The sequence below is a fragment of the Lagenorhynchus albirostris genome, chromosome 10 (assembly GCF_949774975.1).
Source record: "Lagenorhynchus albirostris chromosome 10, mLagAlb1.1, whole genome shotgun sequence".
NCBI classification, from domain to species: Eukaryota; Metazoa; Chordata; class Mammalia; order Artiodactyla; family Delphinidae; genus Lagenorhynchus; species Lagenorhynchus albirostris.
This window is the reverse complement of record NC_083104.1, coordinates 8,120,592-8,147,282: the sequence shown is the minus strand read 5'-3', so window position 1 is coordinate 8,147,282 and position 26,691 is coordinate 8,120,592. Positions and strand designations below refer to the sequence as shown.

At 39.5% G+C, this 26,691-nt stretch overlaps 1 protein-coding gene across 3 annotated transcripts in view; it reads right to left on the bottom strand.

Annotated features, from left to right (window-relative positions):
• Positions 1-26,691, bottom strand: part of RAD18 (RAD18 E3 ubiquitin protein ligase) — a 124,664-nt gene that overhangs the window by 41,651 nt on the left and 56,322 nt on the right. For all 3 annotated transcript variants that reach the window (XR_009543108.1, XM_060163871.1, XM_060163870.1), the window contains exons 8-9: positions 13,156-13,232; positions 11,789-11,849 (exon numbers count right to left, since the gene is read on the bottom strand). Coding sequence is in view for 2 of the 3 variants with exons in the window: in XM_060163871.1 (XP_060019854.1) it covers positions 11,789-11,849; positions 13,156-13,232 (138 nt within the window). In the remaining variant the exon portion in view is untranslated. The remainder of the gene's footprint in view (positions 1-11,788; positions 11,850-13,155; positions 13,233-26,691) is intronic.

The following is a 26,691-nucleotide window of genomic DNA, read 5'->3' as shown; positions in this document are numbered from 1 at the left end:
ACTGCCCTTGAGCTATGTTACAGTTCTGTAAATTGTAGATAACCGACCACAATGGAAAACAATTCTTGTCTATAGACAAGCAGAATCCTGTCTGGTGAAGGTTCGATTGACTTCCGTCCCCCTCTGGAAAAAGCCAGTTTTCCCTCCATTTGCATATTCATTTCAATATTCCTGATCTATACATGTGACTGTTCTTTGGACATTAGGGACTGAATGCTCCTAATTCCAACATATTTATGTGCATGGTATGTGTATGAAAACTCCCAGTGAAACTAATGTGTTGGGTTGCAAAGTGTCTGGTAAATTTTAAATAAGAGACTGGTTAAAATCTCAGCAAAATATAAGCTGCCCATAAAGATTACTAGAAAAAATTAGCTCTTCAGAAATAGGTGAGATCTCATGTAGAATACAAGCTAGGTGATTTCTTTTAAGTCCTATTTAACTCTATACATTTGAGAACAATTACTTTGTACTTGTTCAGCTCCCCAGAATCAATGGGCTACCACCACTGCCATCCTTATGTAGTTTGTGTTAGGCAAGGGTAACACAGCACTATGGGGTCCACATAATTTAAGCAGATCAGCCTGGGCTATTCTGCTAGTAAGGCTTCTCCTGTTAGTAAGCCTCCTCCATTGTGTACTTATGGATTGTGGATTTAGAATGACTCAGGAAACTTGCTAAAGTAATCTCATAACAGCTAAGGAGGCTTAATGACTTTATCTTCTAAAGTAATAAAATCCCAGGTTTAGAAGAGATTTTCTTTTTAAATCTAATTACCCCTACAGCTAGGCTGGAAAGCAAAAAGTAAATGGCAACCACAGCTTTGGCTTTGGCCCAAGAAGTCCAATAACCCCTCAAAAAATGAACAATGCCAAGAGATTATCACTAATAAAATTGTTCCCACGCATTTCTCCACCTCATTTTAGGAGTTCTGCCATTTGGCAAGGAGAACTTTAGAGTTTAAAGTCTCAGTTCTGCTGGCTCAATGCCCTGAATTTACCTCTTAAAAGTTTTAAGTGGTTCAGTGGTAGGAGCTGACGAATAAGCCCACATTGAACCAAGGCATACTCTTCAAGATTTTTAATACTTGAATCATACCACCCTGTCTGCCTCGCCAAGTTGAAATACCATCATCTTTTCTAGAGCCAAGTCAAGCCCTTCATGCCCTCACCACCTCACCTGCTCTTTTTTTAGAGCAGCGTTTACAGCCAGAGTATCTCTGGGTCTGCCCATGAACCCAGGGGTGCACCAAAACCAGGATCCCGAGAGTGGGACAGACTCTAGCCTCTAAAGTGATGTCACTGAGATACATACTCATTTACTTTAAGTCACAGAGTGAGTCTGAAGTCAGTGTCTCCCAAAATAAAATCTCACGTCTTTTTTTCCGGAACTACCTATGACACCCACGCAGCAAACACGGATGAAGAACAGATTAACACTGAAGGCTAACATTCACTCAGGATTCATTCATTTAACCTGAACTGACTAGCCTCACTTTAAATTCATGACCGTAAGTCTCAAACAAGCACTCAGCACTATCGTACAACTTTTCTACATTTCTCAAGTAAACTTTGCTTTACAATTCTCCAAAATGTCGACTTCATACTTTCTCCAAACCTCCAACACTCCCTTCTTAGTTGGGCTCACACTACTTTGAAACTACAGAAAAGTTCTAACAGGAACTCTGTCGTCTTCCAACTACCACTACTTCATCTGTGCACACATGATGTATCTTCCTGGCAGTTAGCATGAAACGGTGATCCTTGCTGCAATTAAGGGCCAACTGCTAATTTATGCTCTGGATGCCATCACTAAGGCCTTCTTACAGTATGTGATACATACTGTAATACAGTGATACAGTATGTGCAATTATCCTTTACTCCATCATCTATTTCCCCCTCTCTTGTGAATCTTTCCCACTGCATACAAATAAGCCTAGGACGGGACCGTGCTTTTGAAACAGAGGGTGGGTTGTGAAAACTTAGTAGATCCAGACCAGCATTTTTTTCTTAAAACAATAATAAGAATAGGATGGGGCTTCCCTGGTGGTGCAGTGGTTGAGAGTCCACCTGCCGATGCAGGGGACACGGGTTCGTGCCCTGTTCCGGGAGGATCCCACATGCCGCGGAGTGGCTGGGTCCGTGAGCCATGGCCGCTGAGCCTGCGCGTCCGGAGCCTGTGCTCCGCAACGGGAGAGGCCACGGCAGTGAGAGGCCCGCGTACCGCAAAAAAAAAAGAACAGAATAAAAAGTGCCAGAGTGCATTAAAAATGGAAAGAGGAAACAACCAAGATGTCCTTCGTTAGGTTAACGGATAATAAACTGTGGTACATCCAGAGAGTGGAGTATCATTCAGCTCTAAAAAGAAGTAAACTATTGGGACTTCCCTAGGGGCTCAGTGGTTAAGAATCCACCTGCCAATGCAGGGGTCATGGGTTTGAGCCCTGGTCCGGGAAGATTCCACATGCTGCGGAGCAACTAAGCCCGTGCACCACAACTACTGAGCCCGCATGCCACAACTACCAAAGCCCATGCGCCTGGAGCCCATGCTCCGCAACGAGAAGCCACCGCAGTGAGAAGCCCACACACCGCAATGAAGAGCAGCCCCCGCTCACCGCAACTAGAGAAAGCCCGCACGCAGCAACAAAGACCCAATGCAGCCAAAAATAAATAAAATAAAATAAATAAAAATCTAGATGTGGACATATGCTTTCACTTCTGCTGGGTAAATAGCTAGGAGTAGAATTACTGGTAGGTAGGTTTATGTTTCCATTTATAACAGACTACTAAACTGTTTATCTAAGTGGCTGTATCATATTGCATTCTCACCAGCAATGTATAAGAGTTCCATTAGCTCTACATCCTGGCCAACACTTGGGATTATCCTTTCTTTCTTTCTTTTTTGCCATTAAAATAACCATATCTTTTCATGTGGTTATTTGGTATTTGAGTATCTCCTTCTCTGAAGATGTTTAAATATCTGCGCTTTTAAAAAATACATCCTAGGACTTATTGAATTTTAAGAGTTCTTTATATAATACAGATACTAGCACTTTGTCAAATATAAATTTTACAATATTTTCTCACAATCTGTGACTTGCTTTTTCATTTTCGTTTTTCTCTTTTTTTTTTTTTTTTTTTGCCACAGCATGCAGCATGTGGGATCTTAGTTTCCCTACCAGGAATCGAACCCACGCCCCCTGCAGTGGAAACATGGAGTCTTAACAACTGGACCGCCAGGGAAGTCCCTTCATATTTGCCTTCTGAAGTGTAAAAGCTTTTGTTTTAATGAAATATAATTTATCACTTTTTTCTTTTTCTTTTACGATTCATACTACTTGTGAAAGATGATCATGTCAACTGTGAACAAAAAGTCTTATTTCTTCCTTTCAAATCTGAATATTACTTCTCTTTCTTGCCTTATCACACTGGCAAGGACCCACGGTACAATGCTGAACAAAAGTGGTAAGAATAGACTTCTCTACCCTGTTCCTAGTCAGAAGAGAAGCATTCAATATTTTACCATTAAATATGATGTTAGTTGTAGGTTTTTCAGATATCCTATACCAGAACGGTCCCCAACCTGTTTGCACCAGGGACTGATTTCATAGAAGACAAGTTTTCCACAGACCGGGGTTGGAGGATGGTTCAGGTGGTAATGGGAGCAACGGGGAGCGGCAGATGAAGCTTCACTCGCTCGCCTGCCGCTCACCTCCTGCTGTGCGGCCCGGTTCCTAACAGGCTGTGGACTGGTACCGGTCCACGGCCCAGGGGTTGGGGATCCCTGCTATACCAGATTAAAAAAATTCTCATTTAGTGAGAGTTTTTAATCACTAATGGGTGTTCGACTTTGACATATACTTATTCTGCATCTACTTATAAAATTATAGTGGTTTTTTTTCCACTCTGTTAATACACTGAATTATATTGATTAATTTTCTAACATTAAACCAATCTTGCATTCTTAGGATAAATTCCACTTGGTTATAATGCATTATCCTTTTTATGTTGTGCTGGATTTGATTTACTAAAATATTGTTAAGAATTTTTGCATCTATGTTCATGAGGAATATTGGTCAGAACTTTTTATTATACTACCCTTGTCTGGTTTTAACTTTCATGGAAACTTCAGCTTCATAAAATGAGGTAGGAAGTATTCCTTCCTTTTCAATTTTTTAGAAAAAATTTTGTAGAATTGGTATTATTTCCTTCCTTATGTGTTTCATAGAATTCACACCAGCGATGCCAACTGGATCTGGAGTTTTCTTCCTGGGGATGCAAATTCAATTCATTTACTAGATATAGGGCTATTCAACCTTATCTATTTCTTCTTGAGTAAGGTTTGGTAATTTGTGTCTTTCAAGAAACTTGTCCATTTCATGTATGTTTCCACACTGACTGGCATGAAGTTATTCATAATATTCCCTTACTGTGCTTTTAATATCAATAGGATACTTAGTAATTCTCCCTCTTTTATTCCTGATATTGGCAATTTGTGCTTTCTCTCTTTTTGTCCTAATCAGGCTTGCTAGAGGGTTCCCAATTTTGTTGACCTTTACAAACAGCTTGTGGTTTCATAGATTTTCTCTGTTATTTTTCTGTCTTCAATTTCACTGATTTCTGCTCTTCACTGTTACTTTCCATCTGCTTACTTAGGATGGAATTTGCCCTTCTTTCCCTAGTTTCTTAAGATGAAAGCATATATAACAAATTTAAAACCTCTTCTCTTTTCTAATATAAGCTTTTAATGCTACACATTTCCTTCTAAGCATTGCTTTAGCTGCAACACACATTGCTATGATGTCCTTTCATTCAGTTCAATTTATTCCCTAACCTGCATTTACCTCAGCCAGAATATTTTTCAATTCAAGTATGTATGTCATCTAAGGAATTCCATTTGTTTTTTTTGTTTCTGTTTTCGTTTTTTGGCCACACTGTGTGCCTTCTGGGATCTAGTTCCCCAACCAGGGATCAAACCCAGGTCAGTGAAAGCGAGGACTCCTAACCACTGGACTGCCAGGGAACTCCCTTTTTGGTCTTTTTTTAATACTGTCCATTTCTCAACTCAGCATGACCCTCCCTCATTCTTCCTTCTTCTAAAGAACATATTTGTAAATGTTGTTTAAACAGTTTTATCTACTAGTTTCATCGTCTCTGTCATTGCTGGGTCTGGTTCTATTAATTGATTTTTCTCTTTTCTAGGATGTTATTTTTTTGCTTCTTTGAATTCCTGGTAATTTCAATAGGATATTGTTAATTTTATATTGTTGTACCTATTTAGTGATTATTTTGAGGTTCCCCCACCTGGGACCTTAAAGCTGCCTGCAAGCTGCTCGACCTGTAGAGCTCACCATCTTATTTGTTTTCTTTCTCTCAGGGGAAACAGTCCTGTGCTACCTTTTTCCAATATCTGAAAATCTACTGATTTATATATTTCATCTGGTTTTCTAGCTTTTAAGGGAGAAAAGTAAATACAGTCTGTTATTCCATCTGGGCTAGGAGTAGAAATCTCCATTTACTTTGATTTTTCTGTGCTGGGAAAGTTATCTTTTTACCAAAATATGCCATTTATGATTTATGTTAATATAATGAATTTATTGTTGTTTTTAAATAAGTTAATATTTTTGAAATTTCTCGGTTTTAATTTTTCTTAGACCCATGTGTTATTTGGAAGTGTATTATTTAGTTTCCAAATATTGGTGATCTTCCAGAGGGCTTTGTGAACAGACTTTGTGCACTGAATGAACTCACAAGGTGACCTTCTGCAGACCCCCGGGGTTCTCTCTTCAGTGCAACTTTCTCTTCTCCGCACTCTGTCTTGCAAACTTCAGCTCCTTCAGTTTCTCTGGTCTTTCTTTCTCCTTAACTCAGAGCCCCCCAAGCTCTGCCTAGGATCTCCCTGCCCGACCCGGAGCCTAGAAACTCTATTATAGGGCTCGTATAATAAATTTTTCCATCTCTCAGAGATTCCTGTCCTTTGTTACCTAATGTCTAACGTCTTGAAAACTATTTCATATGTTTTGTCCATTTACAGTGGTTGTTTGTTGTTTTTTTGGGGGGGCGGGGGGGTTGTTGTATATCAGGTCCCAGTTATTCTGTCTTGGCCAGAAGCAGAAGTCCCCCAAGCTTTAATCTGTAATACGATACATATCAACAACTATAACCCACATAAATGAAAGCTCTTTGGTGCCCTAGACAAATTTTAAGAGTGTACAGAGGCTTAGAGAACTGAGAATTGTTGCTCTAAACGTTGGGGTGCCCCAGGGCTTAGCCTTAGGCTCTGTTCCCCACAGACCTCTTCTCCCAGCTAATTGTATCTAAGTATACAATTTTAAAGCACATGTCTTTTTAGTTAGATAGATTCATCCATTCATGCCTAATTCTCTTTTCCACTTGGATATCCACTAAAACCCAAAACTTAACACAGACAAAATAGGAATTTTGATTCCATTTCCCCATCCACAATCCTCACCCTGGTCTCCATCTCAGTAAATGGCATCATCACTTCTCCAGGTGCTTGAACCAAAAATGCAGGGGTCATTCCTGATTCCTCTTTTATTCACCCCCTATATTAAATTCATCAGCAAGTACTATTGGTTCTACTTTGAAAGTTTATCTTGAATTGTGTATTTTACTTCTGCTACCACTCTAGAAATGCCACAGCCCTGACCTAATTTACTAAAATGGCCTCACTTCATTCAGGTCTCTTCTCAAACATCACATCACCCTTCTTAAAGGAGCCCTTCTGGTCGAGCAGCTCCATCACTTTCTATCCTTACTTTAAGTCTCTTCATAGCATGTATCACTATCTGACACATCTTACTCGTTTGTTTACTGTCTGACTATTCCCAATACAGTGTAAGTAAGCTCCATGTGGGCAGAGACTTGGTCTGTTTCTTTAATGTTATATTCCCAATACCTAGAATACTGTCTGGGTGATCCATAAATATTGCCTGAGTGAAGAGCCTTTCGGTTAGTTTTCTTACTATTTCTTGCCACCTTACAATTTATTCTCTATTCAGCAGATGCCATCTTTTTAGACATAAATAAAATCATATTACTTGTCTTTCTAAACTCTCCAATGACTTCCCACTGCAGGAAGAATAAAGCCCAGTACACTCTTACAAGGTCTTTGCTTCCGGGACCTGGCCCTGCCTCCCTGTACACCACTCTTCCGCTTCGCTCACTACACTCTACTCACACCCGCCGACGCTGTGTCTGCCTCAGCACCTCTGCCCCTGACGCTCCCTCTGCCTGCAATACTCTTCCTCCGGCTCTGTGAATGGCTGCCTTTATTTTCATTCCAATTTTTTTTTTTTTTGTCTGCGCCTGACCAGGGATCAAACCCAAGCCCCCTGCATTAGGAGCACGGAGTCTTAACCACTGCGCCACCAGGGAAGTTCCGCTAGCAATATTGTTTTGTTTTGTTTTTTTGTAATTTTACGTCATTTTTTATTTATTTAATTTTATTTTTTGGCTGTGTTGGGTCTTCGTTTCTGCATGAGGGCTTTCTCTAGTTGCGGCAAGCAGGGGCCACTCTTCATCGCGGTGCGTGGGCCTCTCACTGTCGCAGCCTCTCCTGTTGCAGAGCACAAGCTCCAGATGCGCAGGCTCAGTAGTTGTGGCTCATGGGCCTAGTTGCTCCGCGGCATGTGGGATCTTCCGAGACCAGGGCTCAAACCCGTGTCCCCTGCATCGGCAGGCAGATTCTCAACCACTGTGCCACCAGGGAAGCCCATTTCGATTTTTTTTTTTTTTACTTATGACTCATCTCAAATGTCAACTCCTCAAGAAAAACCTTTTCTTGACTACATTATCTAATGCCCCCATAATTTCTATAAATTACTCTGCTTTATTTTCTTTATAGCATCTGCCACCTAAAATTGTTATAATCATCTGCTGATTTACTGTTATTTATCTGTCTGCTATTAGAATATAAGCTCCATGATGAGAAATTTATGTATCTTGCTCACTGCTCTACACACTACCTAGAAGAACAGCTAGCACATAGTAGATGCTCAATAAACATTTACTGAATTAGTGAACAACCAAATTAAAAAAACAAAGGAACATATTAAGCTAAAATGCCTTGCCTACTTAACAGGACTAAGCTGGTGCTCTCAGGAAAAGTTACAGGAGGTAATCCCGGAGTGTTCACTGGAAGTTTGTCTTTTTTTTCTTGGCAGCGTATAAAACTATATTTTACCAAGGTGAAGAGCGTGAAGATCCCCAAAATATGTCTGTCATGGCAGTTAGGCAAGTAGAGTAACTTCCTTCAGGCTAAGACTCTGCCTCTTACTGGAGCAATTCAGTCTTAATTAAGAAGACCTACCAAAAGCATTTGCAACCTGAAACCCGCAGGTAACTCAATAAACTCATTTGATTCAACTCTGTATCAAATACACTTTCTACAGATCTGCAACTAAGCCTCAAATTGATTTCACTGTTTCTCTCCTCTTCTAAAAGAGGGACTCGTGAAGATAAATCCAAAAGACTGCTAAAGAAAATAAGAAAGATACATCATCACAAAACTACCAAAGTAACTCATTCATAAAATTAAGCTTTTTTTTAAGCAAGATAACCTGAAACTAAAGCTTAGCGCACCCCCACCCCCACTCAAAAGAAGTTCTCAACATACAAGCTATTCACTCAGATTCAAAGCACGCTACAGTGCAAAGGGCTTCAAATTGAGCATGGGATGAATGTGGGTTTAATTTCCAGTCCTGCTTTTTACTAGCTATGTGGGCAATTTATCTAAGCCAAATAATAAATCAATAGTAAAAGTAATATTTCCACCTATGTATGGACTCAAAAAGTATTCCTCCATATACCCTTTTTTTCCCCAAGAGATTTGCCTGGAAAAATGTATTCCACCAAAACAAGGAAAAAGAAGAGGCAGATTTGGATCCTGAAATAGGTGAACTGACACAGGAGGGAGGAGAGAATACCCAGAAGGCTGGTGAAAGGAAATTCCAGGGTAGCTATGAAGGAGGCCCAAAGCACAGTCACAGTAGCCTGGAAAAGGGCTGGGGGCTGCTTCAGGTAAGATGTTCTGGAGAAAATAGTGAGTTGATAAACAATCTATGAGTTTCAGTGTAAACAGAAAGTCACTGACATTTCTCATGGAAAGTTTACAGATAAATTAATATCAGATAAATAGAAAACTAAGCAAATAAAATTACTAATTATAGGGAAAACAGAATGTTCTCCTAAAAGGAATTACAACTGTAAGGGAAGAAAAACAATCTCCCTTCTAACCTTCTTAGTTCTTAGCTGGGGCTTCATAACAAGACAAATTTACATGAGAAAAACAAACAGATGTTTTTTAACATGTATACCTCATGTATATATGGAAGATACCCAGAGAAAAATAAGTAACTCTAAGCCACTTGGAGGTGACTTAGAACACTGGCTTAAATACCATCTTCAGCTAGATTAAAAAAAAAAAAAAAAAAAAGAAAGGTGTGTGGGAGGCCAGTTATGGGGAGATGGCCAGGAAAAACACAGTAAACAAGAGTGAAGTCTGCTATGCTGATTTAAGTCAGAGCCTTCTCCGTCAACAGGAAGACTAACTTACTTCTAGGGATAGAGAGGGGAGGAGGGACAGACACCTTTGTAATTGTGTCCTACACTTAGGCAAACGGGGGAAGGCAGAGAGCTTTCCTTTCTGCTGCTTCTCAATTGCCTTCTGCTCAAAGCAACATCTCATGGTGGCATATTCTTGGGTGGTGGCATACTCTGACACATTTCATAACCACAGTATTGTATGTTGCCTGGTTCAAACTGTATACAATGTCTCTAACTAATACTGACCTTATAAAAAATTATGACAATATTCAGAAATTGGGAGGGAGGAGAAGGTAAGAGTCAGGATGTACAAAAGAGCTAAATTTTCATTTTTCAAATTAGGACTTCAATCAATTGTTAACATGGAAAACTGAAACACTTCAGGAAATAGCAGAAAGAATAATCTTTTATAAACATGAAGGTAATTACTAAAACAAAAGCCAAAAGATTTGACAGTTGTTAATTCTAGGAAATGAAGATGGAGACAAGGAGGTGGTGAGGAGTCAGAGTTTTTAATAAGCCTTAGAGAAATGTGCTTAAAAACCACATACATGGGCTTCCCTGGTGGCGCAGTGGTTGAGAATCCACCTGCCAATGCAGGAGACACGGGTTCGAGCCCTGGTCCGGGAAGATCCCACAAGCCACGGAGCAACTAAGCCCGTGCACCACAACTACTGAGCCTGCACCCTAGAGCCCGCGAGCCACAATTACTGAGCCCATGCGCCACAACTACTGAAGCCCACGTGCCTACAGCCCGTGCTCCACAACAAGAGAAGCCACCAAAATGAGAAGGCCGTGCACCGCAACGAAGAGTAGCCCCTGCTCTCCTCAACTAGAGAAAGCCTGCGCGCAGCAACAAAGACCCCACGCAGCCAAAAAGTAAATTAAAAAAATTAAAAACTCACGTACATTAAAACATTAATAAAAAGGTTTAAAAAACAGAAGAACCATCAATGGTATATTTAGATCCTGATACTAAATCAAACTGTAACTACACTATAATGTTAATAATAAGTGCTTGAGCTTTAGCAAGTGCCCAAAAGGTTTAAAAAAACAAAGTATATACCAAGGTTTATTTTAGAGCTAAGTGAATTAATTTAACATGTTGACCTATTTAGTAAAATTAAAGTCTTTAAAGATATTTAAATGGTGGGCAATAGATATTTGTATATTTTCTTGCCTATATCTAACCCACGCTTTCTTTAGTGTAGCATAATTGTTAGATACCATCCTTTAGTGATTTAAATTATTTTTGTTCCATGCAAATTTTCTGGTTTCCTTGTTGTTACAGGCCTTAGTTTTGCCACTTCAGTGATCATCTGATATTCTCTAGCTCCTGTATCAAGAAAAATTACTTTGGCTTCCCAAAGGTTGATCAAAGAGGATCGATCACATCTGTCTATCTTTAGAGCACCAGCGCTGTTAACTTTTGTGGTTCAGCCTCTGGTCCGTGAATCCTCCAGCCTCCTTTCCCTACTCCGAGAAGGCTCGGGCCATCACAACTACATCTAGTGCCTGTGTACTTCATCCTCCCGCCCCACACAGATCACAGCTGTATCTGCCCCTTCAAAGCTTAAGTGAAAAAAGAAAACACAATTCTTTTGGCACAACTAAGGCATATCATGTGTGGAATATTCATTCAGCAAATATTAACTATCTACTGTTTGCCAGGCACTTAAATTTAAATTTAAACTAAAAACCAACCAACCAGCCAAAGAATAAGCAGCTATCTAATTGACAAAACAGTAATGTGCTAGCACTGGGAAAGATACATATAAAGGTCATTTAAGGAAAATGAAGCGATAAATTTGGGAAGCTGGTAATAATGAATAAAATGAAAACTATCTTCAGCATAAATATGCAAGCTACAGAGTGCTGAAATTCTTTACATAAATACTGTCACTGGCCTGAGGACAGGATGGGAAGTCAGGAATGTTTCCATTTTAATCCCATTTTCTTCTCACAGAGATGCTTTGAGAGCAACTAATTAATAGTTGCAAAGTGCTTAGGGATAAGCTCAAAGTAGAATGTTAGTCACAAATCAAAGAGCACACACATAGTTACAAAAAAAGGTCACTGTCTTGAGTAAACACTCAACCAAAATTCAGTCTCTTAAGTAATATTAACAAGAAAGTTTGTATTAAACATTAGTATAAAAATACTTAAGATGAAAAACTGTAACCCAATTTCTTTGTAAACAAAGAAAACATCACATAACTTACGATAGTTACTGTGAATTTCATCTATTTCCTTTTCTGTTTGGTCCTTTGTAAAAACCATCATCTAAAAAATCCAAAAATTCTTAATTAAAAATTACCAAAAATGACAAAAAATAGAAATTAGTACTATAAACTTTAAAATCTCAAATGGGGATGTTTAAAATAGAGGAAAATAATCTCTCATGTCTGTTTTATATAGTAGGAAGATTAACTCCTGTTTACTTCTCTTGAATATTGTAATTAACATACATTTTACTCATTACTTTTTTTCATCAGTAGAAAATGCAACACTGATTCCATTAGAATTTATGAAATATTAAGACAACAATCAATTAAGTTTCCTACTTTCAATATATAATTTTCCACATTCATTACTACAATAGGTAACATAAAACTACAAGACTGAAGAGACATTTAGCAGATCATTAACAAGGCAGATCTTCTTGTTTGTCTTCTACCTCTTCCAGCCTAACTTTTCCAAGTCTACACAAAGGTATACAGAGAAAATGCAATAATACAAGACTTCACGTGTGAAATTTCTAATTCACTTTTTAAAATTTTAGACTTAAAAGATCTGAAATGTACTTACACGATTCATTATAGTCTCCATCTTATAGTTAGCACACAGGTAATAGTAAAGTCAATGAAAATCTCATTTTTTTCTACTATCTAATTATAAACTTACTTCCCTAAGGTTGTTGCTTTCCTTACAAACACATTACCGATGGTCTAGGAAAAAAGTCTACTTGGGAGAGCCCAAAACACTTCCTCTAGTGTCAAAGGACACAATGGCTATTTTCTTCTTTGGTATCCTTTCCTCAAGTTTTGGACCATCAAGCTAGAGGAAGGCAATAGTGAAGAAATTTAGGTCTCTGATTCCCTCAGTAAGCTCAATAGATGCTCAATCCTCATCAACTCTTAAAATTACTTAATTTCACCATCAGTATAATCATAGAATTGCAGAATGCCAGAGCTAAAAGGGGATCTTAGAGATTATATAGTTAACCCCCTGAGTTTTACAGATGAAGATCTTAAGGGCCACAGAGGTTAAATGTTAAAGAACTTATTAAATGCAACCACCAGAAAAAGGACCAATACCAAGGTTACCTTATGTACGGGCACATGCTTTTTTCCATAAAACTGTAATTCATCAATAAACTCTACTTTGGATTGATCTTGTGCCAGAAGACTTCTAAATATGATAAAAATGCTAAAATGAGCTGCAAGTAAATCATAATACATTAAATGGAAATGTGTTCTAGTACATTTCCCACTGAACAGATTTAACACTGGTTTGCTTTAATTTGTAGGGTATTCGACTTTTCCTTCCTTCATTTCTACCGAGATACTGAAAAAGACCATCAACATACGCTTTCGTTGAGTTTACTAGCTTCAAGACGCATCCTAGTCTTCTCCATATTTTCAATTTCTTGAACTATTTCAGCAGCTGTTAAAAAGAGGGCATATAGCCAATATTAATTACATGGTGTTGTTCAATGTACCCTGGTTATATAAACTCTTAACACTGAAGCTGGACGATGGGTATACATGAACTCCCTGTCCTGTCTTTGTAATTTTTCTGTAAGTCTAAAGTCATTTCAAAATAAAAGGGTTAAAAAAAAAATAACACAGAGTTAAAACACTTAACTTTTACACATGCAATTACAGTTTAAAATATAACTGGAAGAGTACAGCAAAGTCATTTTGCTCTTTCCTTTGAGGATACAGGTATAAACAAGAGTTCCAATGGAATATGAAAATTAATGTTAGAGTGAATTCTATTCTTAGGGGATATCCACTGAAACTCCAATGTACAAAATGTTACAACAGTCTACTTTGCAAGGAAAGACAAAGGTCTATGAATACTAGGGGGTAGATGGCCTTGACTCCAGAATTTTTGTCAGTAGGTGTATTTATCAATCACATACATCAAAGAGATCTGAAATATACTCCATCTCATATATAAATACCTTTGAATGCAAATAGCATGAAATTTGCCAATGCTATCCTTCTGCCTACTAGGCCAACATATTAAGACTAAAATACACATATAGTATAGGGGGAAAAACCACAATCCCTTACACACATTTATACATAAAAAGATACTATATCTAGAATTTGCTTCAAAATAATCCATGAAGGGATGTAAATGACAGACAACAGGCGATTAGGCATGAGTTGACAACTGTTTGAGTCAGGTAACAGGTAAACAGGGGAAATCACCATATTCTTCACCGTAAGAACTGAAATTCTATAGAACTTATAAATAATCTCTATTAAAAAGTTTTTTACAAAACTGACAGTCCTCGAGAGGATCATTTAAGAATGCAATTACCTCATTTCAAAGTTTGTTTTTCAAGCACTGAGAGGTACCTCTTGCCTCCCTAATATCATAAGACCAGTGGAAACAATGTAAACAATCTCTCCCTCTGTGAATCATGGTATAACAGGAAAGCAAAGGGACCACTTGCATTCTACCCAATCCACTAACTCAAGTATCACTCAAGTTAGAGAACATCTGGCATACTGTCTTCTAAGGTATTAAGGAAACTGTACTAGGATTAGATGCAATTTAGGGGCTTAAATCTTTCGGAGAGACTTCTGATTCTGTTTGTGATGTAAAGAGCTGGATATAGTGTCATTCTCACCCTAACAATGAGAAAAGGCTGGATAACCTATAAAACTGTAACTTTACTCGAATCCAACAGAACTAACGTCACAGGGAAACCAACTAGCCTGAAATCTAAGGAAAGTCATGTGCCTTAGAGAAGAGAGGGGTCATGAGTACTGGTTGACATAAGAAAACAAGGATTATCCTACCGCTGGGTAAGAAGATTTCAGATAAACTTTTTTTTTTTTGGCCACACAGCAAGGCATGCGAGATCTTAGTTCCCAGACCAGGGATCGAACCCGCGCTCCCTGCAGTGGAAGCACATAGTCTTAACCACTGGACCGCCAGGAAAGTCCCTCAGATAAACTTTTTGATAAATTGCAAAAGGCCAAGGGTGAACCACCATGAAAATATAAAAATCCTGGGAATCTTAGACACAAGGGGACTCACACCCATTCCAAGGTTTTCTATAGACCTTACTGGATACTCTCAAGAACTACTGGGGGAAGGATGAGAAATTAGAAAAAGTATCCCTCCGGATACAGGCTTGGGAAAGAACAGCCCCAGTGCAGGAAGGACATGAAGCCCCATCAGATCTTTAACCCTAGGAAACAAAAGCATTAAGCCACTGAGGGAAGGTCAGCAAAACTGAAGTCCCCAGAGCACAGGTAAACAGAGAAAAAGTAAACAAACAAAACCCTCTACTCCGGCAGAGGGGTCAGGAAACTGCCCTGGGCCCAGACCACTAGAGGACCCTTGCCACCTGGGGAGGCAAAGGATCACTGAGAGAGACCCACCTGTGAGACCCAGAATCAAGGGCCTGCCTAAGACAGAGGCTAAGCTAGAATAACAGAGAACAACCTCATGTTCCCTACCACGGAGCCAGGACACTCCAAGTGACAGGTAACTGTCATCAGCCACTGGGAGAGAAGTGAGCATGGAAAGACTCCTTAAGGCACAGGTTCACAGGGAAAACCTAAGTGCGAGTGATACAGGTACATTTTAAAAACAAACAAACAAACTTCTGGTAGCTCAGGCACCGACCTAAAAAGCACAAGGGATATGAAAGTGGTGGTCAACCGAGGACAACCACAGCAACAACAAAATCCAAACCAATCAACCACACACAGTGAAGTCCTAGCAGAAGAGGAGACAAGTCCATTTTTTAGTCATTCATACTATTTACTTCAGCATTTAGAGTCTCATGTATTAAGTCTGGTTTTCAACCAAAATTTACAAGATATATGAACAAGCAGGCAAACAAACAACAATAACAAAATCAAACTCAGATATCAGTTGCCCAGATGTTACAACTACCAGACATGGAATTTAAAATAACTACGATTAATATGCTACATCTAGTGGAAAAGATGAACAACATGCAGGAACAGATGGGGCATTTCACGAGAGAGATGAAATCTTCAAGAAGAATAAAACAGAAATGTTAGAAATAAAAAAACATTAGCAGAGATAACTTGACCCAGCTAAGGAAAGAATAGGTGAACTTAAAAATGGGATCGATGGTATTACCCAAACAGAAATAGAGAAAAAGGGGGAAAAAAAACACAAAAAAACCAGAATAGAGCAACTAAGAGCTGTGAGACAATATCAAAAGCCCTAACATACACGTAATAGAAATCCCAGAAGAAGAAAAAAGGGAGAGAAAATATTTGAAGATCTAATGGCCAGAATTTACTAAATATAATGAAAGATGTCAAACCACAAATGCAAGAAGCTTGAAGAATATCAAGCAGAACAAATAACAAAACAAAAACGCAATAATATACCTACACATAGACACACAAAGAAAATCTTGAAGCCAGTGAGAAAAAGGGGTATACCACACCAATAAAAGTCATGTATTACATCATACTGCTCATCAAAAACTATTCAATCCAGAAGACAACAGAATGAAGAATTTAAAGTGTTGGGGAAAAAACCTACTAACCCAGAATTCTATATCAAGGGCAATATTTTTCAAAAGTGAAAGAGAAGGAAGGCGGAAGATGGCGGAAGAGTAAGACGCGGAGATCACCTTCCTCCCCACAGATACACCAGAAATACATCTACACGTGGAACAACTCCTACAGAACACCTACTGAAGGCTGGCAGAAGACCTCAAACCTCCCAAAAGGCAAGAAACTCCCCACGTACCTGGGTAGGGCAAAAGAAAAAACAGAGACAAAAGAATAGGGACGGCACCTGCACCAGTGGGAGGGAGCGGTGAAGGAGGAAAAGTTTCCACACTCTAGGAAGCCCCTTCGCGGGCGGAGACTGCGGGAGGCGGAGGGGGGAGCTTCGAAGCTGCGGAGGAGAGCACAGCAACGGGTGCGGAGGGCAAAGCGGGGAGATTCCCGCACAGAGGATCGGTGCCGACCGGCACTCACCAGCCCGAGAGGCTTGTCTGCTCACCCGCCGGGGCGGGCGGGGCTGCGAGCTGAGGCCGGAGTGCAGGGAGAGGACTGGGGTTGGCGGCTTGAACATAGCCTGAAGGGGTTAGTGCACCACAGCTAGCCGGGAGGGAGTCCGGGGAAAAGCCTGCACCTGCAGAAGAGGCAGGAGACTTTTCCTTCCCTCTTTGTTTCCTGGGGCGTGAGGAGAGGGGTTTAAGAACGCTGCTTAAAGGAACTCCAGAGACGGGCGCGAGCCGCGGCTAAAAGCGCGAACCCCAGAGATGGGCGCTAGCCGCGGCTGAAAGCGCGGACCCCAGAGACGGGCGCGAGCCGCGGCTGAAAGCGCGGAATCCAGAGACGGGCGCGAGCCGCGACTGAAAGCGCGGAATTCAGAGACGGGCGCAAGCCGTGGCTAAAAGCGCGGACCCCAGAGGCGGGCGGGAGACGTTAAGGCTGCTGCTGCCGCCACCGAGGGGCCTGTGTGCGAGCACAGGTCACTCTCCACACCCCTCTTCCGCAGAGCCTGTGCAGCCCGCCACTGCCGGGTTCCCGGGATCCAGGGACAACTTCCCCGGGAGAGCGCACAGCGCGCCTCAGGCTGGTGCAAAGTCACGCCGGCCTTTGCCACCGCAGGCCCGCCCCGCACTCTGTGCCCCTCCGTCCCCGTCGGCCTGAGTGCGCCAGAGCCCCCAATCAGCGGCTCTTTTAACCCCATCCTGTCTGAGCAAAAAACAGACGCCCTCCAGCGATCTACACGCAGTGGCAGGGCCAAATCCAAAGCTTAGCCCTGGGAGCTGTGAGAACAAATAAGAGAAAGGGAAATCTCTCCCAGCAGCCTCAGAAGCAGCGGATTAAAGCTCCACAATCAACTTGATGTACCCTGCATCTGTGGAATACCTGAATAGACAACCAATCATCCCAAATTAAGGAAGTGGACTTTAGGAGCAAGATCTATGATTTTTTCCCCTTTCCTCTTTTTGTGAATGTGTATGTGTATGCTTCTGTGTGAGATCTTGTCTTTATAGTCTTGCTTCCACCATTTGTCCTAGGGTTCTATCCGTCCATGTTTTTTTTTTAATTTTTTTTCTTAATAATTAATTTTAATAACCTTATTATACTTTACCTTCGTTCTTTCTTTCTTTCTTTCCGTCCTTCCTTCCCTCCTTTAGACAACGAATCATCCCAAATTGAGGAGGTGGTCTCTGACAGCAAGATTTAGGATTTTTCCCCATTTACCTCTTTTAGTGAGGGTGTATGTGTATGCTTCTGTGTAAGATTTTGTCTGTATAGCTTTGCTTCCAACATTTGTCCTAAGGTTCTTTCCGTCCCTTTTTTTTTTTCTTCTAAATAAGAAGTTTTTAATTCAATAACTTTATTATACTTTATTTTATTTTTACTGTATCTTCTTTCTTTCTGTCTTTTTTCCTTCTTTCCCTCCTTCCTTCCTTTCCTCCCTCCCTCCCTCCCTCCTTTCTTTCCTTCTTGCCTTCTTTGCTTCTTTCTTTCTTTCTTCCTTCCTTCCTACCCTCTTTTCCTTCTTTATTTCCTCATACTTCTACTAATTCCCTCTACTTTTTCTCCCTTTTATCCTGAGCCTGTGGATGAAAAGCTTTTGGTGCTCCAGCCAGGAGGCAGGGCTCTGCCTCTGAGGTAGGACAGCCAACTTCAGGACACTGATCAACAAGAGACCTCCCAGCTCCACATAGTATCAAACGGCGAAAATCTCCCAGAGACCTCCATCTTAACACCAGCACCCAGCTTCACTCAACGACCAGCAAGCCACAGTGCTGGAAAACCTATGCCAAACAACTAGCAAAACAGGAACACAACCCCACCCATTAGCAGAGAGGCTGCCTAAAATCATAATAAGGCCACAGACGCCCCCAAACACACCACCAGACGTGAACCTGCCCACTAGAGAGACAAGATCCAGCCTCATCCACCACAACACAGGCACTAGCCCCCTCCACCAGGAAGCCTACACAACCCACTGAACCAACCTTAGCCACTGGAGACAGACATCAAAAACAGGAGGAACTACAAACCTTCAGCCTGCAAAAAGGAGACCCCAAACACGGTAAGATAAGCAAAATGAGAAGACAGAAAAACACACAGCAGATAAAGGAGCAAGATAAAAATGCACCAGACCTAACAAATGAAGAGGAAATAGGCAGTCTACCTGAAAGAGAATTCAGAATAATGATAGTAAGGTTGATCCGAAATCTTGGAGATAGAATGGACAATAGATTGGACAAAATGCAAGAATCAGTTAACAAGGACCTAGAAGAACTAAAGATGAAACAAGCAACGATGAACAACACAATAAATGAAATTAAAAGTACTCTAGATGGGATCAATAGCAGAATAACTGAGGCAGAAGAACGGATAAGTGACCTGGAAGATAAAATAGTGGAAATAACTACTGCAGAGCAGAATAAAGAAAAAAGAATGAAAAGAACTGAGGACAGTCTCAGAGACCTCTGGGACAACATTAAACGCACCAACATTCGAATTACAGGGGTTCCAGAAGAAGAAGAGAAAAAGAAAGGGACTGAGAAAATATTTGAAGAGATTATAGTTGAAAACTTCCCTAATATGGGAAAGGAAATAGTTAATCAAGTCCAGGAAGCACAGAGAGTCCCATACAAGATAAATACAAGGAGAAATACGCCAAGACACATATTAATCAAACTGTCAAAAATTAAATACAAAGAAAGCATATTAAAAGCAGCAAGGGAAAAACAACAAATAACACATAAGGGAATCCCCATAAGGTTAACAGCTGATCTCTCAGCAGAAACCCTACAAGCCAGAAGGGAGTGGCAGGACATACTGAAAGTGATGAAGGAGAAAAACATGCAGCCAAGACTACTCTACCCAGCAAGGATCTCATTCAGATTTGATGGAGAAATTAAAACCTTTACAGACAAGCAAAAGCTGAGAGAGTTCAGCACCACCAAACCAGCTTTACAACAAATGCTAAAGGATCTTCTCTAGGCAAGAAACACAAGAGAAGGAAAAGACCTATAATAACGAACCCAAAACAATTTAGAAAATGGGAATAGGAACATACATATCGATAATTACCTTAAATGTAAATGGACTAAATGCTCCCACCAAAAGACACAGATTAGCTGAATGGATAAAAAACAAGACCCTTATATATGCTGTCTACAAGAGACCCACTTCAGACCTAGAGACACATACAGACTGAAAGTAAGGGGATGGAAAAAGATATTCCATGCAAATGGAAGCCAAAAGAAAGCTGGAGTAGCAATTCTCATATCAGACAAAATAGACTTTAAAATAAGGACTATTAAAAGAGACAAAGAAGGACACTCCATGATGATCAAGGGATCGATCCAAGAAGAAGATATAACAATTGTAAATATTTATGCACCCAACATAGGAGCACCTCAATACATTAGGCAAATACTAACAGCCATAAAAGGGGAAATCGACAGTAACACATTCATAGTAGGGGACTTAAACACCCCACTTTCACCCATGGACAGATCATCCAAAATGAAAATAAATAAGGAAACACAAGCTTTAAATGATACATTAAACAAGATGGACTTAATTGATATTTATAGGACACTCCATCCAAAAACAACAGAATACACATTTTTCTCAAGTGCTCATGGAACATTCTCCAGGATAGATCATATCTTAGGTCACAAATCAAGCCTTGGTAAACTTAAGAAAATTGAAATTGTATCAAGTATCTTTTCTGACCACAACGCCATGAGACTAGATATCAATTACAGGAAAAGATCTGTAAAAAATACAAACACATGGAGGCTAAACAATACACTACTTAATAATGAAGAGATCACTGAAGAAATCAAAGAGGAAATCAAAAAATACCTAGAAACAAATGACAATGGAGATACAACGACCCAAAACCTGTGGGATGCAGCAAAAGCAGTTCTAAGGGGGAAGTTTATAGCAATACAAGCCCACCTTAAGAAGCAGGAAACATCTCGAATAAACAACCTAACCTTGCACCTCAAGCAATTAGAGAAAGAAGAACAAAAAAACCCCAAAGCTAGCAGAAGGAAAGAAATCATAAAAATCAGATCAGAAATAAATGAAAAAGAAATGAAGGAAACAATAGCAAAGATCAATAAAACTAAAAGCTGGTTCTTTGAGAAGATAAACAAAATAGATAAACCACTAGCCAGACTCATCAAGAAAAAAAGGGAGAAGACTCAAATCAATAGAATTAGAAATGAAAAAGGAGAGGTAACAACTGACACTGCAGAGATAAAAGAGATCATGAGAGATTACTACAAGCAACTCTATGCCAATAAAATGGACAATCTGGAAGAAATGGACAAATTCTTAGAAATGCACAACCTGCCAAGACTGAATCAGGAAGAAATAGAAAATATGAACAGACCAATCACAAGCACGGAAATTGAAACTGTGATTAAAAATCTTCCAACAAAGAAAAGCCCAGGACCAGATGGCTTCACAGGCGAATTCTATCAAACATTTAGAGAAGAGCTAACACCTATCCTTCTCAAACTCTTCCAAAATATAGCAGAGGGAGGACCACTCCCTAACTCCTTCTACGAGGCCACCATCACCTTGATACCAAAACCAGACAAGGATGTCACAAAGAAAGAAAACTACAGGCCAATATCACTGATGAACATAGATGCAAAAATCCTCAACAAAATACTAGCAAACAGAATCCAACAGCACATTAAAAGGATCATACACCATGATCAAGTGGGGTTTATTCCAGGAATGCAAGGATTCTTCAATATACGCAAATCTATCAATGTGATAAACCATATTAACAAACTGAAGGAGAAAAACCATATGATCATCTCAATAGATGCAGAGAAAGCTTTTGACAAAATTCAACACCCATTTATGATAAAAACCCTGCAGAAAGTAGGCATAGAGGGAACTTTCCTCAACATAATAAAGGCCATATATGACAAGCCCACAGCAAACATCATCCTCAATGGTGAAAAACTGAAAGCATTTCCACTAAGATCAGGAACAAGACAAGGTTGCCCACTCTCACCACTATTATTCAACATTGTTTTGGAAGTTTTAGCCACAGCAATCAGAGAAGAAAAGGAAATAAAAGGAATCCAAATTGGAAAAGAAGAAGTAAAGCTGTCACTGTTTGCAGATGACATGATCCTATACATAGAGAACCCTAAAGATGCTACCAGAAAACTACTAGAGCTAATCAATGAATTTGGTAAAGTGGCAGGATACAAAATTAATGCACAGAAATCTCTGGCATTCCTATATACTAATGATGAAAAATCTGAAAGTGAAATCAAGAAAACACTCCCATTTACCATTGCAACAAAAAGAATAAAATATCTAGGAATAAACCTACCTAAGGAGACAAAAGACCTCTATGCAGAAAATTATAAGACACTGATGAAAGAAATTAAAGATGATATAAATAGATGGAGAGATATACCATGTTCTTGGATTGGAAGAATCAACATTGTGAAAATGACTCTACTACCCAAAGCAATCTATAGATTCAATGCAATCCCTATCAAACTACCACTGGCATTTTTCACAGAACTAGAACAAAAAATTTCACAATTTGTATGGAAACACAAAAGACCCCGAATAGCCAAAGCAATCTTGAGAACGAAAGAAGGAACTGGAGGAATCAGGCTCCCTGACTTCAGACTATACTACAAAGCTACAGTTATCAAGACGGTATGGTACTGGCACAAAAACAGAAAGATAGATCAATGGAACAGGATAGAAAGCCCAGAGATAAACCCACGCACATATGGACACCTTATCTTTGATAAAGGTGGCAGTAATGTACAATGGAGAAAGGACAGCCTCTTCAATAAGTGGTGCTGGGAAAACTGGACAGGTACATGTAAAAGTATGAGATTAGATCACTCCCTAACACCATACACAAAAATAAGCTCAAAATGGATTAAAGACCTAAATGTAAGGCCAGAAACTATCAAACTCTTAGAGGAAAACATAGGCAGAACACTCTATGACATAAATCAAAGCAAGATCCTTTCTGACCCACCTCCTAGAGTAATGGGAATAAAAACAAAAATAAACAAATGGGACCTAATGAAACTTCAAAGCTTTTGCACAGCAAAGGAAACCATAAACAAGACCAAAAGACAACCCTCAGAATGGGAGAAAATATTTGCAAATGAAGCAACCGACAAAGGATTAATCTCCAAAATTTACAAGCAGCTCATGCAGCTCAATAACAAGAAAACAAACAACCCAATCCAAAAATGGGCAGAAGACCTAAATAGACATTTCTCCAAAGAAGATATACAGACTGCCAACAAACACATGAAAGAATGCTCAACATCACTAATCATCAGAGAAATGCAAATCAAAACTACAATGAGATATCATCTCACACCAGTCAGAATGGCCATCATCAAAAAATCTAGAAACAATAAATGCTGGAGAGGGTGTGGAGAAAAGGGAACCCTCTTACACTGTTGGTGGGAATGTAAATTGATACAGCCACTGTGGAGAACAGTATGGAGGTTCCTTAAAAAGCTACAAATAGAACTACCATATGACCCAGCAATCCCACTACTGGGCATATACCCTGAGAAAACCATAATTCAAAAAGAGACATGTACCAAAATGTTCATTGCAGCTCTATTTACAATAGCCCGGAGATGGAAACAACCTAAGTGCCCGTCATCGGATGAATGGATAAAGAAGATGTGGCACATATATACAATGGAATATTACTCAGCCATAAAAAGAAACGAAATTGAGCTATTTGTAATGAGGTGGATAGACCTAGAGTCTGTCATACAGAGTGAAGTAAGTCAGAAAGAGAGAGACAAATACCGTATGCTAACACATATATATGGAATTTAAGAAAAAAAATGTCATGAAAAACCTAGGGGTAAAGCAGGAATAAGACGCAGACCTCTTAGAGAACGGACTTGAGGTTATGGGGAGGGGGAAGGGTGAGCTGTGACAGGGCGAGAGAGAGTCATGGGCATATACACACTAACAAACGCAGTAAGGTAAATAGCTAGTGGGAAGCAGCCGCATGGCACAGGGATATTGGCTCGGTGCTTTGTGACAGCCTGGAGGGGTGGGATGGGGAGGGTGGGAGGGAGGGAGACGCAACAGGGAAGACATATGGGAACATATGTTTATGTATGACTGATTCACTTTGTTATAAAGCAGAAACTAACACACCATTGTAAAGCAATTATACCCCAATAAAGATGTAAAAAAATAAATAAATAAATAAAATTTTAAAAAAAAAAGTGAAAGAGAAATGAAGACTTTCTGAGACAAACAAAAACTGACAGAATATATTATTAGCAGATCTGTACCAAAAAAAGTGTTAAAGGAATTTCTTCAAGCAAAAGAAATTTAAAACCAGAAATTCATCTCTATAAGAAGAAACAAAGTGTTAGAAATGGTAAAAATGAAGGTAAATATGAAATATACTTTTCTTATTTTTAACTACTATAAAAGATAATTGTCTGTTTAAAGGAAAAACAATAGCAATGCATTGTGTTAACAGCACGACAACAACAGCACAAAGAATTAGGGACTGGGAGTAAACTGTTGTATAAGGTTCTTATACTACAAGCAAAGCAGTTTATTATCTGAAGGTAGACTGTGACTAATTAAAGGTGTATACTGTAAACCCTAAGGCAAACACTAAAATTTTGAAAAAGAGGTACAATAGTAAGTCAATAGTAGAAATGAAATATAATTTTTTAAATACTCAATTAATCCAAGATATTTTTAAAAAAAAAGGATAGAAGGAACAAAAAGCAGATGGAACAAACAAAACAACTAGCAAGATGCTAAGTCGAAAGCCAACTACATCAAATGTAAATGGTCTAAAGGCACTAATAAGAGCCAGAGAATGCAGACTGGATTAAACAAGAAAAGCCAAACAATATACTGTCAACAAAGAACCAATTTTAAATAAAAGACATAGATTCAAAATAGGTTCAAAACAAAGAACGGAAAGCAATGTATCCTGTAAATCCCAATGAAAAGAAATCTGAAATAGCTATATTAATACGAGGTGCAAGAGACTCCAGAGCAATGAATGTTATCAGGGACAAAGAGGGAAATTACAGAAAGCGGTCAAGTCACCAAGAAGACTTAACAATCTTAATGTGTTTGCACCTAAAACAGAAATCAAAAATACATACATGAACAAGGACTTCTGTTTCCAAACAAGATGGCCTAGACTCATGTCTCTTCTCATTTCTCATAATCTTACCTGCAAAGCATAACTACAAACCCTGGATATAACAGACAAGGTTAAGAGAATTCTGAAAAGTGGAAGGAGGAAAATGGACTGGCTAAGGACCTCAGAATTTGAGGAACAACACTGCGGTACGTTCCCCGGGTTTTCTTTTTATCTTCACAATATCCCAGACTCGTCTCTGGTGAAGCCTGCAATCCAGAACCACCAACACTCACAGAAGAAAGAAAAAAAAAGTCTCAAGGAAAATCTATTTTAAGCAAAGGTCAGTGAAAGGGAGAGATCAGAAACCTTTCTGACAATATCAGACCTACTCCAGCTAAACACTGATGATGCTCCCAGCCTGCCACACAAACTCCCCCCCACACTTAGTTAATTTAAAGATCTGTAAAATTAAAACACAGGTACTATATTTACTGAAAGAACTCTGCATATAATCTGCAGTTCAAACCCATGTTGTTCAAGGGTCAACTGTATATATCTTTAAAGCAGTTTACATGATATATCTGTTACTAATTTCTCATACTTAGAAGAGGAAACTAAATAACGACAATAAAAATTGTAAACAAAGGGCTTCCCTGGTGGCACAGTGGTTAAGAATCTGCCTGCCAATGCAGGGGACATGGATTCGAGCCCTGGCCCAGGAAGATCTCACATGCTACGGAGCAACTGAGCCCGCGAGCCACAACTACTGAAGCCCGTGCGCCTAGAGCCCATGCTCTGCAACAAGAGAAGCCACTGCAATGAGAAGCCCGTGCACTGTAACGAAGAGTAGCCCCCACTCACCACAACTAGAGAAAGCCCGCACGCAGCAACGAAAACCCAACACAGCCAAAAATAAAAACACATAAATAAATAAATTTATTTTTTTAATTGGAAACAAAGTGAAACAAATGAACTGTCACTATATTACTTCAAATAACATAACCACAATAAAGGGAAAAAAAATTTATGAACACAGTAAATGACTATGTACCCTTAGTGCAGGTGATGGGGGAGGGGAAAGGGAAGACTGGGTAGAGAGAACTAAAAAAAAATCTGGAATTCTTTCTCTGGTTTCAGAAAGGTGTAGTAGTACAGATGAAGCAATTCTGAAACGATTTTAGATATATTACAGAACTGAACAGATTAGTAAACGTGCTGATGCTACTAAGAGGGAAGATTCTCCCTGTCGAAAAAGGGAAATACAAATATGAAATAGAGAAAGGTAAAGAAGACCTCTGTGGGGCTGGATTGAAAGTAAAGGTATTGGTATGTTCTCATGATTTCTAATATGTATAAGTGGATTTACATGCATACATATACATGTAGTATACAGGCATACATGCATGTGTATGTATACACATATCCATGTATGCATATGTATATGTGTGTATATATTCCTGAGCTCCACCTGCTGGAAGAGTCTAGAAGCAAAGGTACCAGGTAGCAATGAGCATAGCTGGTAGCCTTATCTTGTTTTCCCCCCAAAAGAACCAAAGCTTCTCAGGGAAATGGCTGATTCCAGGGCTGGGACAGGGAATCACTACCTTGTTATGCTAGAAATAAGGAAATGGTAAAAAATAATAATGATAATAATGAAAGTATGGCATGAGGACCAAGGATCAGCATGGAGAAGCTCCCACTGGCCAAATCTAGAAACATAAACACCAAAATAATTAAG